The sequence below is a fragment of the Panulirus ornatus genome, chromosome 73 (assembly GCF_036320965.1).
Source record: "Panulirus ornatus isolate Po-2019 chromosome 73, ASM3632096v1, whole genome shotgun sequence".
Classification (NCBI taxonomy): domain Eukaryota; kingdom Metazoa; phylum Arthropoda; class Malacostraca; order Decapoda; family Palinuridae; genus Panulirus; species Panulirus ornatus.
This window is the reverse complement of record NC_092296.1, coordinates 8864130-8882613: the sequence shown is the minus strand read 5'-3', so window position 1 is coordinate 8882613 and position 18484 is coordinate 8864130. Positions and strand designations below refer to the sequence as shown.

At 47.7% G+C, this 18484-nt stretch overlaps 1 protein-coding gene across 1 annotated transcript in view; it reads right to left on the bottom strand.

Annotated features, from left to right (window-relative positions):
* The window catches only part of LOC139748212 (cell adhesion molecule Dscam2-like), a 356883-nt gene that overhangs the window by 34400 nt on the left and 303999 nt on the right, over positions 1 to 18484 (bottom strand). Inside the window, exons 15-17 of the mRNA XM_071661036.1 lie at positions 6991 to 7161; positions 2139 to 2280; positions 1349 to 1536 (exon numbers count right to left, since the gene is read on the bottom strand). Of these exons, the coding sequence (XP_071517137.1) occupies positions 1349 to 1536; positions 2139 to 2280; positions 6991 to 7161 (501 nt within the window). The remainder of the gene's footprint in view (positions 1 to 1348; positions 1537 to 2138; positions 2281 to 6990; positions 7162 to 18484) is intronic.

Here is an 18484-nt window from a genome sequence, read left to right as displayed (position 1 = left end):
GTGTGTGTGTGTGTGTGTGTGTGTGTGTGTGTGTGTGTGTGTGTGTGGGGTGCCACAAGTGTATGTGTGGGGTGCCACAACAGAGAGTGTGTGTGGGGTGCCACATGAGTGTGTGTATGTATATATGCAGGTCACACAGCAGTAGTGCCATATCCCACACTGGGCCTCTGTGCTGGCCTCCCACACCTGCGACAGATCATCCACAAGAGATGCTCAAAACCTCGGCTCATTAAATACGAGCGGCCAATCTCCCTCAAGCTTACCTGCAAATAACACGTAAACCATCTTAAGGAAGAGCTGGACCATAACATGTAAACCATCTTTAAGGAAGAACTGGTCCATAACATGTAAACCATCTTAAGGAAGAGCTGGACCATAACATGTAAACCATCTTTAAGGAAGAACTGGACCATAACATGTAAACCATCTTAAGGAAGAGCTGGACCATAACATGTAAACCATCTTTAAGGAAGAACTGGACCATAACATGTAAACCATCTTAAGAAAGAGCTGGACCATAACATGTAAACCATCTTAAGGAAGAGCTGGTCCATAACAGGTAAACCATCTTAAGGAAGAACTGGACCATAACATGTAAACCATCTTAAGGAAGAGCTGGACCATAACATGTAAACCATCTTTAAGGAAGAACTGGTCCATAACATGTAAACCATCTTAAGGAAGAGCTGGACCATAACATGTAAACCATCTTTAAGGAAGAACTGGTCCATAACATGTAAACCATCTTAAGGAAGAGCTGGACCATAACATGTAAACCATCTTAAGGAAGAGCTGGTCCATGTCTACATATAAAATCTAATGTGTTTACATCTGCATAGCTAATGAGGTTGACGTCTTACTGAAACCTTTGTGTTCATGATGGTACGTTCCCCTAACCCCACACCCCCACATTCCCCATTCCCCAACCCCTCTCCCCACACCCCCACACACCCCCGGTGGAGAACACACCTCAGTGCTAGAGAGGCGTATGCCACTCACAGCCTACCCTCTGCAGTGCATTATTTTTCTCCCGGGCTGGTGTGAACTCTCCTTCCTCGTCTAAAGGGGCGATCAGGCAACGGGGAGACTACGGGCGTTTCGACCGTCATGGTTTCTGGCCAAGGAGGAGGCATGTGGCCATTATGGTCGTCATGGTGCCATAATGGTCATCATGGTGCCATTATGGTCATCATGGTGCCATTATGGTCATCATGGATGCCATAATGATCATCATGGATGCCATAATGGCCATCATGGTTGCCATAAGGGAAACCACGTTGGTCTTCAGCTCTGAGCCATACACCCTCACCATCCCTGTACCGTACACGACCACCAGTGTACCACGTACCGCCGGCGTACCGTGCCGTGTACCGTCGGTGTACCGTACCTTGCACCAGCAGATGGAAGTCAGCGGTGAGGGAGCCATGGGTGTTGGAGGCAGTACAGACATAAGTGCCAGAGTCGCTAAGGTGGGTATTCCGCAGCAGCAGCTCGGACACCCGACCCGTCTCCACCTCCCGCTCAGACACCTCATACCTGCAGGAGGGAGGCAGACATGACCACATAATTATCACCTCCTCTCACTGGCTCTGAGGGAGAGGGATCGAGAGTGGGAGAGGGAGGGAGAGTGTGGGAGAGAGGGAGGGAGTGGGAGAGAGGGAGGGAGAGAGTGGGAGTGGGAGAGAAGAGTGGGGGAGAGGGAGGGAGAGAGTGGGAGTGGGAGAGAGAGAGTGTGGGGAGAGGGAGGGAGAGAGTGTGGGAGAGGGAGGGAGAGAGTGGGAGAGGGAGGGAGAGAGAGAGTGTGGGAGAGAGTGGGAGAGGGAGAAAGTGGGGGAGAGGGAGGGATAGAGTGCGAGTGGGAGGGAGAGAGAGTGGGAAAGGGAGGGAGAGAGTGGGAGGGAGAGGGAGAGAGAGAGAGTGGGGCGGGAGAGGGAGGGGGAGAGTGATTACAACAAATTACATCAAAACAATAAGGCATAAATCGACATCAATTTACCGTCGTGTTGTGTTCACTGGATGACGAATGGCCCAGCGGCGGGCGGGAGAGAGAGAGAGAGAGAGAGAGAGAGAGAGAGAGAGAGAGAGAGAGAGAGAGAGAGAGAGAGAGAGAGAGAGAGAGAGAGAGAGTGTACACGTACCTCGGGATGGGAGGGAGGGGCGCGGTGCCCCTGGTCCAGGTCAGGGTCAGGGGGTCATCACCGTGGGCCTCACAGGTCAGCGTAGCGCGTCCTCCCACCTTGACCTGTTGACGCTGGCTCCTCACACCGAACCATGGGGGCTCTGCCGACACACACACACACACACACACTCATTACTGAACATGATCACCACACACACACACACACACACACACACACACACACACATTACTGAACATGATCACCACACACACACACACACACACACACACACACACACATTACTGAACATGATCACCACACACACACACACACACACATTACTGAACATGATCACCACACACACACACACACACACACACACACATTACTGAACATGATCACCACACACACACACACACACACACACACACACATTACTGAACATGATCACCACACACACACACACACACACACACACACACACACATTACTGAACATGATCACCACACACACACACACACACACACACACACACACACATTACTGAACATGATCACCACACACACACACACACACACACACACACACACACACACATTACTGAACATGATCACCACACACACACACACACACACACACACACACATTACTGAACATGATCACCACACACACACACACACACACACACACACACACACACATTACTGAACATGATCACCACACACACACACACACACTCACACACACACACACACACACATTACTGAACATGATCACCACACACACACACACTCACACACACACACATTACTGAACATGATCACCACACACACACACACACACACATTACTGAACATGATCACCACACACACACACACTCACACACACACACATTACTGAACATGATCACCACACACACACTCACACACATTACTGAACATGATCACCACACACACACACACACACACACACACACACACATTACTGAACATGATCACCACACACACACACACACACACACACACACACACTCATTACTGAACATGATCAACACACACACACACACACACACACACACACACACATTACTGAACATGATCACCACACACACACACACACACACACACACATTACTGAACATGATCACCACACACACACACTCACACACATTACTGAACATGATCACCACACACACACACACACACACACACACACACTCATTACTGAACATGATCACCACACACACACACACACACACACATTACTGAACATGATCACCACACACACACACACACACACATTACGAACATGATCACCACACACACACACACACACACACACACACACACACACATTACTGAACATGATCACCAAACACCACACACACACACACACACACACATTTACTGAACATGATCACCAGCACACACACACACATTACTGAACATGATCACCACACACCACACACACACACACACACATTACTGAACATGATCACCACACACACACACACACACACACACACACACACACACACACACATTACTGAACATGATCACCACACACACACACTCACACACATTACTGAACATGATCACCACACACACCTCTCACACACATTACTGAACATGATCACCACACACACACACACTCACACACACACTCATTACTGAACATGATCACCACACACACACACACAACACACAACCACCCTTACTGAACATGATCACCACAACACACACACACCACACACACACATATGAACATGATCACCACACACACACACACTCACACACATTATGAACATGATCAACACACACCACACACACCACACACACACATACTGAACATGATCACCACACACACACATCACACACATTACTGAACATGATCACCACACACACACACCACACACACACCACACACACTTACTGAACATGATCACCCACACAACACACACACTCACACACATTACTGAACATGATCACCACACACACACACACCACACACATTACTGAACATGATCACACACACACACACACACACACACTCATTACTGAACATGATCACCACAACACACCACACACACACACACACACACACACACACCACACACACACAATTACTGAACATGATCACCACACACACACACACTCACACACATTACTGAACATGATCCCACACACACACACACTCACACACATTACTGAACATGATCACCACACACACACACACTCACACACATTACTGAACATGATCACACACACACACACTCACACACATTACTGAACATGATCACCACACACACACACTCATTACTGAACATGATCACCACACACACACACACTCACACACATTACTGAACATGATCACCACACACACACACTCACACACACACACACACATTACTGAACATGATCACCACACACACACACTCACACACACACACACACACACATTACTGAACATGATCACCACACACACACACACACACACACACACACACACACACACACATTACTGAACATGATCACCACACACACACACACACATACACATTACTGAACATGATCACCACACACACACGTTACTCATAAGTGAACATGATCACCACACACACACACACACACACACACACACACACACACACACACACACACATTACTGAACATGATCACCACACACACACGTTACTCATAAGTGAACATGATCACCACACACACACACACACACACACACACACACACACACACACACACACACACACACACACACACATATTACTCATAACTGAACATGATCACCATACACACACAAACACACACACACATACACTCATGATACACTCATTACTCACAACTACCATGATCCTGACACACTCACTCACTCATAATTACCGTCACAGCTGATAAAGGCACAAAACACCACTCATACTCTCAAAGTCCCTCACACATACATTTATGAATTACAATCTAAAGTTATGTTGTTCACTGAAGAACAGATATCTTTGTATGAATGAACAACTGTATCAGCTTTCTTGGTTGTAGAACATGTATCAGGTAATGGTACAAGTGTCAGTATCAGGCAATGGTACAAGTGTCAGTATCAGGCAATGGTACAAGTGTCAGTATCAGGCAATGGTACAAGTGTCAGTATCAGGCAGTGGTACAAGTGTCAGTATCAGGCAATGGTACAAGTGTCAGTATCAGGCAATGGTACAAGTGTCAGTATCAGGCTGGGGTATAAGTGTCAGTATCAGGCAGTGGTATAAGTGTCAGTATCAGGCAGTGGTATAAGTGTCAGTATCAGGCAGTGGTACAAGTGTCAGTATCAGGCAATGGTACAAGTGTCAGTATCAGGCAATGGTACAAGTGTCAGTATCAGGCAATGGTACAAGTGTCAGTATCAGGCTGGGGTATAAGTGTCAGTATCAGGCAGTGGTATAAGTGTCAGTATCAGGCAGTGGTATAAGTGTCAGTATCAGGCAATGGTATAAGTGTCAGTATCAGGCAATGGTACAAGTGTCAGTATCAGGCAATGGTACAAGTGTCAGTATCAGGCAGTGGTATAAGTGTCAGTATCAGGCAGTGGTATAAGTGTCAGTATCAGGCAATGGTACAAGTGTCAGTATCAGGCAATGGTACAAGTGTCAGTATCAGGCATTGGTATAAGTGTCAGTATCAGGCAGTGGTATAAGTGTCAGTATCAGGCAGTGGTATAAGTGTCAGTATCAGGCAATGGTACAAGTGTCAGTATCAGGCAATGGTACAAGTGTCAGTATCAGGCATTGGTATAAGTGTCAGTATCAGGCAGTGGTATAAGTGTCAGTATCAGGCAATGGTACAAGTGTCAGTATCAGGCAATGGTACAAGTGTCAGTATCAGGCAATGGTACAAGTGTCAGTATCAGGCTGGGGTATAAGTGTCAGTATCAGGCTGGGGTATAAGTGTCAGTATCAGGCAGTGGTATAAGTGTCAGTATCAGGCAATGGTACAAGTGTCAGTATCAGGCAATGGTACAAGTGTCAGTATCAGGCAATGGTACAAGTGTCAGTATAAGGCTGGGGTATAAGTGTCAGTATCAGGCTGGGGTATAAGTGTCAGTATCAGGCAGTGGTATAAGTGTCAGTATCAGGCAATGGTACAAGTGTCAGTATCAGGCAATGGTACAAGTGTCAGTATCAGGCAATGGTACAAGTGTCAGTATCAGGCAATGGTGCAAGTGTCAGTATCAGGCTGGGGTATAAGTGTCAGTATCAGGCAATGGTACAAGTGTCAGTATCAGGCTGGGGTATAAGTGTCAGTATCAGGCAGTGGTATAAGTGTCAGTATCAGGCAATGGTACAAGTGTCAGTATCAGGCAGTGGTATAAGTGTCAGTATCAGACAATGGTATAAGTGTCAGTATTAGGCAGTGATACAAGTGTCAGTATCAGACAATGGTATAAGTGTCAGTATCAGGCAATGGTATGTGTCAGTATCAGGCAATGGTATAAGTGATAGTATAAGGTATTTACCTTATACTATCAGGAAGGTTGGGTCGGGTCATAACCCACAAACGGAATCACATGTCCCCAAGTGTGGACCACAGTAATACCTACCGTTGTGGTAGGAACAGGACCTACCTACCTACCGTTGTGGCAACAACAGGACCTACCTACCTACCGTTGTGGCAGCAACAGGACCTACCTACCTACCGTTGTGGCAACAACAGGACCTACCTACCTACCTACCGTTGTGGCAGCAACAGGACCTACCTACCTACCGTTGTGGCAGCAACAGGACCTGCCTACCGTTGTGGCAGCCAAAGGACCTACCTATACCGTTGTGGCAGCAACAGGACTTGCCTACCGTTGAGACAACAGGCCTTACCGTTGACGCTGAGGGTGACCACCTTGGAGAGGCCGGCGCCCACGTTATTGTCCGCCTCACACAGGTAGCGCCCCTCATGCCGGCGCTCAGCTCGACTTACGGACAACGTCCCGTTCTCCCAGCCGACCACGCCCCCCTCGCCCGTAGCCACGCCCACAAACTCTCCAGACGCTGCACCGCCAGGAAGACAGAAGATGGTCGTCAGTGGTGGTCTCCTGCTGGGGGAGGTCGTCAGTAGTGGTCTCCTGCTGGGGGAGGACGTCAGTGGTGGTCTCCTGCTGGGGGAGGTCGTCAGTGGTGGTCTCCTGCTGGGGGAGGTCGTCAGTGGTGGTCTCCTGCTGGGGGAGGTCGTCAGTAGTGGTCTCCTGCTGGGGGAGGACGTCAGTGGTGGTCTCCTGCTGGGGGAGGACGTCAGTGGTGGTCTCCTGCTGGGGGAGGTCGTCAGTAGTGGTCTCCTGCTGGGGGAGGTCGTCAGTAGTGGCCTCCTGCTGGGGGAGGTCGTCAGTGGTGGCCTCCTGCTGGGGGAGTCACCAACAGTGGCCTCCTGGTGGGGGATGGGGGCGGGGGGGGGGAGGACCAGCGGAGGGATGACACTCCTGCAGCAGTTAGACGGCGCAGGAAAGACGCCAGGGACGAGGGGAAGACCTTGGGGGACCTGAATGACCTGACCTGACCTGGAGGCTCGGGACGACCCTTTGGTGTCCCGCCAGTTCTCGCCAGGTCATGGGAGGGACAACATAATTACCAGACAATGACCTCATCATCTCAATGCTCGCTCTGCCCGCTACCTGACGGAGGCGAAGTAAGGCCTTCCACCGCCCGATTGTCCTCTGAACCAGAGGTTCCCCTCCCTCACCTAAGGTTCCTTCGTGGCTTGGACTACTTCCCCCTTGTCTAGAGTCTATCTTGCCAATTAAAACTTTTTAAAGTCTTTCCCCCTTATCTTCGCTAATGACGAACCTTGGAACAATGTCATTAATTTTGTTCCATTTATGACAGGGGGTTCCTTCCCTGTGTTAACCGCGTCATGTGTCTTCATCTCTGATCTCATCTTAAAATGGCCCTCTCTCTCTCTCTCTCTCTCTCTCTCTCTCTCTCTCTCTCTCTCTCTCTCTCTCTCTCTCTCTCTTGCTCTCCTACCGTCCATGGACGCTCCTTGAAGCGTCAACAATTGGTGACATTGGATGAGGTATGAGAATGGGGAGGGGTACAGAGGGAAAAGGGATATATATATATATATCAGAATCAATCACCAATTTTGAAGCGACAATTTTCTGTGGTAGAAATTGGATCATGTCGATCTCATTTTACCGTTCACTAAGACGCTAGTCAATTCATCGCTTGGTCAGGTGCCGGCGAGGTGCAACTCCAACCACACGAAAGGAAACCCTGGTAAGTCTTATAACAACCTTGGTAGAAACAGAAGTTCACGGTCGACCAGTCATCTGGGAAGAGAGTATACTTAGCCACTGTGATCTTGTCTCCTGCTGTGGAAGAGGATTCCAGTGGGGGCGTAACGAGCGAGAGAGAGTGGAAGGGAAGCGTCCCATGGTGACATGTATTCGAAGTCAAGACAAGAGAGAGTCGAACTCTTACAAGGACCTTATTGCTGTCGCAAGCTCCCCTTAAAACACCTATCCCTTTCTCCATGTGTATATGAATTTGAGTCGCGCTACGTCTGTTTCTCTCTATCCTCCATCCTTACTCACTCTTCTCTTTTCTCTCTTCCCCCTCTCTCTCTCTGTCCTCCCCAACACAACAGTTGGGCCATCCCTCAGCCTCTGGGTCGATCGGTTCGCCCACACTCGGAGGCCCAAACTTTCCCCGGGGCATTCATTCACAGTTAGCGTGTTCTGCTGTGATTCGCGTCCGCTCCGGAGCGTTATTCGAAGCATCTATCACCCGAACTGCAAACATTGATAACACAATGTATCTGAGCATCAGCGAATCTTTCACGTCTCGTTTTTCCTTTTTATTTCTTTAAACCTGACGATTATTTTGCTTCGTACTTTCACGCTAAGAGAAGATTGAGAGCTTGGGTTTGAGAATCTCTACACTGATTCGCTGCGACAGGGTTCGATTCCTGTGCTGGTCCGTATTCTATGGTCGATCCCCTTGATTGGTTCATCACCTTGTGTCCGAACTGCCTATATGATTCGACGGTGGGTTTATGGTCCTCTAAATGATTCATCACCAGGATTCGAATACAGGATCGATTCATCTCCTAAGTTCGACCCTTTACTGATCCATTCCTCAATGAATCTTCTTCATTTTCGATCCCGCAAGAGTGAACCGCTTCACTGGTTCATTCTGCTGTGTTAATGACCCTGCCTTTGTTCCTCCTGATGGTTCACCACTTCATTCTCTCCCCCAGGTGATGATATATGATTAATTTCCACCGGCAAATTGAACATGTCATTCAGCCGGGTAATCCAACCAACAAATACCGAACGGCACACGACGGAGAAATTACCCAAACACCGTAAGGCCACGTGAGCTTCGTCTAATTCAAATTCAAACACAAAACTGCGTCCTGGATGTAAATTAGACCCGTCACACCGAGCAGCCTGGGCGAGGCTTCATCAGCCGCGGTAACGAGACTGCTTCATCACGCTCGACATACACCAGAACATTACACAAACCGAACCAAAAGTCTGTCGCAACCCACACCCCTCCTCCTCCTCCTGCCGCATCCACCCCACCTCGTCCTACTCACCACCCCACGGGCCTCGCGCGCCCACCTCCCTTTCCACGTTAGGCGAGTAGGTAGGCAGCTGGCGGGTGGGTTAAAAAGTATCCCTTGACCCACCCGCCGTCTCTGCTCATATACATGAAGGTTGTTAGCGAGCTTTGGGTCGGTGTCTGTGGGCGGGAGTGTTATATACACGGATGAAACGGAGTTGAATTACACACAGACACACGCATGAGTCAGCGCGGGCCCGCCCGGGGTTGAGCCTAAATGAGTTCGATTTCCTGGACGTGGTAGATAGCCCACAGGCAATCCATCCGTTCATCCTTCCTTAGGGGTTGCTCGATAAGTGATTAGATCAACGTCATCACATTTTCGAGCCAATTCGATGCTGTCATCGGAGGAGCACTTCGAAAGGTTCAAACATACACCAAGGGGGAACATAACATGATATCAAGCAGGAAACTTGGGAAAGGTATAAAGAAGAGCTTTTATAACATAAGAGTGGTGGATGATTGAGATACATTGAGCAACGATACTGTGAGTGTGGACAGTGTAGAGATGATGAAAAAGTTTTCTGGTAGAGGAGAAAATTCAAGTGATGGAGGGGAAGGGAGGTGGGTGTGTGTGCCTTATGAGAGTCGAACCCCTCCCCTGTACAATACAAACAAGTACATTACACGCAGACAATACACTGGACATTCTCATCTCAAAAAACCACACCACGAGGACTCTAGATGACCAGTTCATCAATAATGAGACAGGTGGCCCTAGTCCCGCGGTTAACTGTACATATATAGATAAAAAAAAAAGCTTAATCCCCATAAATCTCACAACTTTATCATACAACGGATACAATATTTCATAAACTAAGTCCTGGTATACAATGAACATGTTGGGCATAGCCATATCCTACCCTCTGTCCTGGACAGTATAGTCAACATCATAACCTACGCTGCCTTAAAAAGGCTTTGGGTGTTGTCCAGATGCCAAAGTTACTTCACGCGTGAACAGGGATTCCATAGTTACTGCACTGTCCGCACATCTGGAATGACGCTGCTTCCAAGGCTTTCTTAGCCTTTCTTAGCGTGAGTGGGTATTAAAACTCTTCCACCCTGACTCTCCTCGTATTATCATCACTACTCGAACATCCACCTCCTCGTATCATCATCACTACTCGAACTTCCACCTCCCCGTATCATCATCACTACTCGAGCATCCACCTCCTCGTATCATCATCACTACTCGAGCATCCACCTCCTCGTATCATCATCACTACTCGAACATCCATCTCCTCGTATTATCATCACTACTCGAACATCCACCTCCTCGTATCATTATCACTACTCGAACATCCACCTCCTCGTATCATCATCACTACTCGAACATCCACCTCCCATTCGCTGTATTGTTGTTTTTCTCTCTTGCAGGTATCATGTGGGCTACTGCTCTCGTGAGCTGTGGGCTACTGCTCTCGTGAGCTGTGGGCTACTGCTCTCGTGAGCTGTCAGCGTGCGTCCCCCGCACCGAAGACCTGAATTCACCGCACGCGTGTCAGGCCGTCCCTTCCCATGGTTTAGACGAATACACTCAACTATACGAGGACACACCGTTATCTTTCCCTCCCCCCACCTACCTCCCACTCCACGTTTATCCTATCTCTAATCTTCTTTACGTGGTTTATATCAGTAGACTTAGGCATTACGAGGACAGGCCCTTATGAAGCTTCCTTTAACCCTCCATCTATACCTCTCAGCCCCAAGCTTATCTTATCTCTAATCTTCTTTACGTAAACATAACCTCACCTTTAATCACCGACCACCAGGGGTTGGAGCACGCTCTCCACCAAGCCCCGGTCGCCTACTGTAGATCATTCTTTTTTTTGTTATTAGTCACTTGCTCATTAACTTCAAAGCAAAAAGTTCGAGAATATATTGATGAGCAATTAACATCTGATTAAAGTAAATTAGTCTTAAAGCTTCAGTGATCATTAACGGCATATCAACTGTGTAATTATGTGAGAGATATCTGATAATTATGTTCATTTATTGGCTGACTGAACTTAAAAGTACTTACGGTCGTTTTTTACGGAACAACACTGATTACAATGGCCTGACTGACTGAAGGCAGCAGCAACAACGAGAAAATTGTTGACATTGGACCGTAACATATGAAGGAGTCAGACAGAGCCTTAAAGATAACAGGTAGAGATAGCTAGAGAGGGGTTAGAAGATAACAGGTAAAGAAAGCCAGAGAGGGGTTAGAAGATAACAGGTAAAGATAGCTAGAGAGGGGTTAGAAGATAACAGGTAGAGAGAGCCAGAGAGGGGTTAGGAGATAACAGGTAGAGATAGCCAGAGAGGGGTTAGGGGATAACAGGTAGAGATAGTCAGAGAGGGGTTAGGAGATAACAAGTAAAGATAGCCAGAGAGGGGTTAGAAGATAACAGGGAAAGATAGCCAGAGAGGGCTTAGAAGATAACAGGGAAAGATAGCCAAAGAGGGGTTAGAAGATAACAGGTAGAGATAGCCAGAGAGGGGTTAGAAGATAACAGGCAGAGATAGCCAGAGAGTGGTTAGAAGATAAGAAGTAGAGATAGCCAGAGAGGGGTTAGAAGATAACAGGTAGAGATAGCCAGAGAGGGGTTAGAAGATAACAGGTAGAGGTAGCCAGAGAGGGGTTAGGAGATAACAGGTAGAGATAGCCAGAGAGGGGTTAGAAGATAACAGGTAGAGATAGCCAGAGAGGGGTTAGAAGATAACAGGTAGAGATAGCCAGAGAGGGGTTAGAAGATAACAGGTAGAGATAGCCAGAGAGGGGTTAGGAGATAACAGGTAGAGATAGCCAGAGAGGGGTTAGAAGATAACAGGTAGAGATAGCCAGAGAGGGGTTAGGAGATAACAGGTAGAGATAGCCAGAGAGGGGTTAGGAGATAACAGGTAGAGATAGCCAGAGAGGGGTTAGAAGATAACAGGTAGAGATAGCCAGAGAGGGGTTAGAAGATAACAGGTAGAGATAGCCAGAGAGGGGTTAGGAGCTTGCCAAACAGGGATTACAAGATAACAGGAAGAAATAGACAGTCAGGTCTTCGAGGTAAGAAACAAATAGAAATAGATAGTTGGAGGTTCTAGATGGGTAACAGACCTTCAGAAATAAGTGTTTGGGGTTCTAAATGGATAACAGACCAGCAGAAATAGGTGGTTGGGGGTTCTAGATGGGTAACAGACCTGCAGAAATAGATACGAGTCTGGCGATCACAAACGCGCTTCAAGAACCTGTGATGTGGACCATGGGCCTCCCCTACCAGGGGCCTCCCCTCCGTCATGTGTGTCCGGGAGCCTTCTGTTGTATCTCTCTTGTTGACTGAAGGGGAAGGGGTTGTAGGAGGAAGCAGAAGAGGAGGAGGAGGAGGAGGAGGAAGAAGAAGAAGAAGAAGAAGAAGAAGAAGAAGAAGAAGAAGAAGAAGAAGAAGAAGAAGAAGAAGATGATGATGATGATGAAGAAGAAGAAGAAGAGAAAGAAGAGGAAAAAGATGAAGAAGAAGAAGAAGAAGAAGAAGAAGAAGAAGAAGAAGAAGAAGAAGAAGAAGAAGAAGAAAAAGAAGAAGAAGAAGAAGAAGAAGAAGAAGAACAAGAAGAAGAAGAAGGAGAAGGAGGAAGAGGTGGAGAATTGAGAGGAGAAGGATGAGGAAGAGATGGAAAAAGAAGAAGAAAGAGGATGAGATGGAGAGGAGGAGGAGGAGGATGAAGAGGAGGAGGAAGAGTAGTAGTAGTAGTAGTAGTAGTAGTAGTAGTAGTAGGAGGAGGAGGAGGAGGAGGAAGAGGATGAAGAGGATGAAGAAGAGGAGGAGGAGGAGGAGGAGGAGGAGGAGATTCAGGGGGTAATTTTCCATAAACCCCCGTGCAATATTCCCGGTAAGAAACCGAACAATATTTGATCATTATATAACCAGCAAAAAATATTGAGTTCTAATTACCAGCCAATTTAACGAAGAGGTTAAGCATCGCCACAAGCGTGGGGAACCCTCCTGGGTAATTACCCATAACTACTTCACCTCCTCACACACACACACACACACACACACACACACACACACACAGAGGGAGGGAATAATCACGCCCTTTTAGCACGGACGTCGGCTCAGCCGTTACGAACGTTTACAACGGTTTTAACGGTTATAACGGTTTCCTAACATTTGAAATTTCAAACCCGGGATGGCTGCTCGACACTAATCTCAATGAGAAATATATTCATATGTTCCTTTGATGGAAACCTAATCAAAAAGTACTATATATATATATATATATATATATATATATATATATATATATATATATATATATATATATATATATATATATCATACTTAGTCGCTGTCTCTCGCGTTAGCGAGGTAGCGCAAGGAAACAGACGAAAGAATGGCCCAACTAACCCACATACACATGTATATACATAAACGCCCACACACGCACATATACATACCTATACATTTGAAAGTATACATACATATACTTACGCAGACATATATACATATATACACATGTACACATCCACACTTGCTGCCTTCATCCATTCCGTCGCCACCCCGCCACACATGAAATGGCAACCCCCACTCCCCGCATGTGCGCGAGGTAGCGCTAGGAAAAGACAACAAAGGCCACATTCGTTCACACTCAGTCTCTAGCTGTCATGTGTAATGCACCGAAACCACAGCTCCCTTTCCACATCCAGACCCCACAAAACTTTCCATGGATATATATATATATATATATATATATATATATATATATATATATATATATATATATATATATATATCAGGGACAAATATAACTGCAAACACCCGGGGAATCGTTCTAATTGACAGACAGGAGAGAGAGAGAGAGAGAGAGAGAGAGAGAGAGAGAGAGAGAGAGAGAGAGAGAGAGAGAGAGAGAGAACCCTCCCTGAAAGAGATGCAGTACAATCGCTTTCAGAGAGAGAGAGAGAGAGAGAGAGAGAGAGAGAGAGAGAGAGAGAGAGAGAGAGAGAGAGAGAGAGACCCCTCCTTGAAAGAGATGCAGTACAATCGCTTTCAGAGAGAGAGAGAGAGAGAGAGAGGAGAGAGAGAGAGAGAGAGAGAACCCTCCCTGAAAGAGATGCAGTACAATCGCTTTCAGAGAGAGAGAGAGAGAGAGAGAGAGAGAGAGAGAGAGAGAGAGAGAGAGAGAGAGAGAGAGAGAGAGCTCGTGTCTGCCTCGTTAACTCAATGAACCACACTGAGGATAATTCTCGGGACAAATTTCGTTCTCTCCCCCAACCCAACCTAACCCGCTCCCCGCCCCGCCTTGCCTTCCCCTCCCCCTTGGCCTTTTCAGCTCTCCCATCCCTCCCCCATCCCCCCCTCCCCTCTCCCCCCTCCCCCCATAAGGAAGTGTTCGCCACCAACAACCCCCACCCCCCCTCCCCCCCCCCCTACCACAACCCTCGTTAGGGTAAAGCCATTGTTGTGTCAGCCCTTCCTCCCTCTCCCCCCCCACAGCAGCCGTCAACACCCCCCTACCCCTACCTTCCCCCCCCCCCCCCACAGGACAAATGGTGGTTTAATGGCGAGAATCAGGTGGAAACCTCTGGTTTATGGCACTATTTTGGCCCAGTATAGGGAGGGGGGGGGGGGGTGTGCGGGCCAATGTGCCCCTTCCCCCCCCCCCCCTCCCCATTTAATTACCAATGAAAATCGTCCAACCTGCAAAGCACTGGAGAGGGGAGAGGAGAGGGGAAGGGGAGGGGAGAGGGAGGGGAGTGTACCAATATGTCGGCTCCTCTCCCCTCCCTACCCACCTCTTTGGTTATTCCAGGTCATTAACCTTGTGAATGTTACGGTACGACCCCCCCTCCGGCCACGACGACAGTACGACCGCCGAGCGGCGGCCCCCCGCGCGGTACGACCCTTAGGGTGTGCGATGGCTAAAGGCCAGGCCATCGTGTCCCAGGGTCGTACCGTCGTGTCTAAGGGTCGTACCGTCGTGCTCAAGGGTCATACCGTCGTGTCCCAGGGTCGTACCGCCGTGCTTAAGGGTCGTACCATCGTGCTCAAGGGCCGTACCGTCGTGCTCAAGGGTCGTACCGTCGTGTTCAAGGGTCGTACAGCCGTGCTCAAGGGTCATACCATCGTGCTCAAGGGCCGTACCGTCGTGCTCAAGGGGTCGTATCGCCATGTTCAAGTGGTCGTACCGTCGTACCGTCCTGCCCAAGGGGTCGTACCCTCACAAACAGTGTGGGGGGGGGGACTAGCTTTGCTCAAACGATTATAATGCAATTATGTGGTTGGGTGGGGAGGAGGAGGGGGAATGAGGGAGGAGTGAGGGAGGGGAGGGGGTTGTGGGTGTGGGTGTGGGGGTGTGGGGGAGCCAGACAAACGTTAGCGGCTCCCGATAATGTGGTCATCCACAGAGGAAGTAACGTGATAATCACGTCATTAAGGGGTCAATTACACTAATTGAAAGACGGCACGTGGCCTTTACGGCCACCGCTCTCAAAAGTGATGCTTGGATACGTCCTGAGAGAGAGAGAGAGAGAGAGAGAGAGAGAGAGAGAGAGAGAGAGAGAGAGAGAGAGAGAGAGAGAGAGAGATGGATATATAGGTGGGTTGATTAGAAAGGGTAGTGAGTGGTGCGATGAAGTAAGATTATTAGCGAAAGAGAAGAGAGAGGCATTTGGACGTTTTTTGCAGGGAAATCATGCAAATGAGTGGGAGATGTATAAAAGAAAGAGGCAGGAGGTCAAGAGAAAGGTGCAAGAGGTGAAAAAGAGGGCAAATGAGAGTTGGGGTGAGAGAGTATCATTAAATTTTAGGGAGAATCAAAAAGATGTTTTGGAAGGAGGTAAATAAAGTGCGTAAGACAAGGGAGCAAATGGGAACTTCAGTGAAGGGGCTAATGGGGAGGTGATAACAAGTAGTGGAGATGTGAGAAGGAGATGGAGTGAGTATTTTGAAGGTTTGTTAAATGTGTTTGATGATAGAGTGGCAGATATAGGGTGTTTTGGGTCGAGGTGGTGTGCAAAGTGAGAGGGTTAGGGAAAATGATTTGGTAAACAGAGAGGAGGGAGTAAAAGCTTTGCGGAAGATGAAAGCCGGCAAGGCAGCAGGTTTGGATGGTATTGCAGTGGAATTTATTAAAAAAGGGGGTGACTGTATTGTTGACTGGTTGGTGAGGTTATTTAATGTATGTATGATTCATGGTGAGGTGCCTGAGGATTGGCGGAATGCTTGCATAGTGCCATTGTACAAAGGCAAAGGAGATAAGAGTGAGTGCTCAAATTACAGAGGTATAAGTTTGTTGAGTATTCCTGGTATATTATATGGGAGGGTATTGATTGAGAGGGTGAGGCATGTACAGAGCATCAGACTAGGGAAGAGCAGTGTGGTTTCAGAAGTGGTAGAGGATGTGTGGATCAGGTGTTTGCTTTGAAGAATGTATGTGAGAAATACTTAGAAAAGCAAATGGATTTGTATGTAGCATTTATGGATCTGGAGAATGCATATGATAGAGTTGATAGAGATGTTCTGTGGAAGGTGTTAAGAATATATGGTGTGGGAGGCAAGTTGCTAGAAGCAATGAAAAGCTTTTATCGAGGATGTAAGGCATGTGTACGTGTAGGAAGAGAGGAAAGTGATTGGTTCTCAGTGAATGTAGGTTTGCGGCAGGGGTGTGTGATGTCTCCATGGTTGTTTAATTTGTTTATGGATGGGGTTGTTAGGGAGGTGAATGCAAGGGTTTTGGAAAAAGGGGCAAGTATGCAGTCTGTTGTGGATGAGAGAGCTTGGGAAGTGAGTCAGTTGTTGTTCGCTGATGATACAGCGCTGGTGGCTGATTCATGTGAGAAACTGCAGAAGCTGGTGACTGAGTTTGGTAAAGTGTGTGAAAGAAGAAAATTAAGAGTAAATGTGAATAAGATTAAGGTTATTAGGTACAGTAGGGTTGAGGGTCAAGTCAATTGGGAGGTAAGTTTGAATGGAGAAAAACTGGAGGAAGTAAAGTGTTTTAGATATCTGGGAATGGATCTGGCAGCGGATGGAACCATGGAAGCGGAAGTGAATCATATCGTGGGGGAGGGGGCGAAAATCCTGGGAGCCTTGAAGAATGTTTGGAATTCGGGAACATTATCTCGGAAAGCAAAAATGGGTATATTTGAAGGAATAGTGGTTCCAACAATGTGAATAGTGGTTCCAACAATGTTGTATGGTTGCGAGGCGTGGGCTATGGATAGGGTCGAGCGCAGGAGGATGGATGTGCTGGAAATGAGATGTTTGAGGACAATATGTGGTGTGAGGTGGTTTGATCGAGTAACTAATGAAAGGGTAAGAGAGATGTGTGGAACTAAAAAGAGTGTGGTTGAGAGAGCAGAAGAGGGTGTTTTGAAATGGTTTGGTCACATGGAGAGAATGAGTGAGGAAAGATTGACCAAGAGGATATATGTGTCAGAGGTGGAGGGAACGAGGAGAAGTGGGAGACCAAATTGGAGGTGGAAAGATGGAGTGAAAAAGATTTTGAGTGATCGGGGCCTGAACATGCAGGAGGGTGAAAGGCGTGCAAGGAGTAGAGTGATTTGGAACGATGTGGTATACCGGGGTCGACGTGCTGTCAATGGATTGAACTAGGGCATGTGAAGTGTCTGGGGTAAACCGTGGAAAGTTCTGTGGGGCCTGGATGTGGAAAGGGGGCTGTGGTTTCGGTGCATTATTACATGACAGCTAGAGACTGAGTGTGAACGAATGGGGCCTTTGTTGTCTTTTCCTAGCGCTACCTCGCACACATGAGGGGG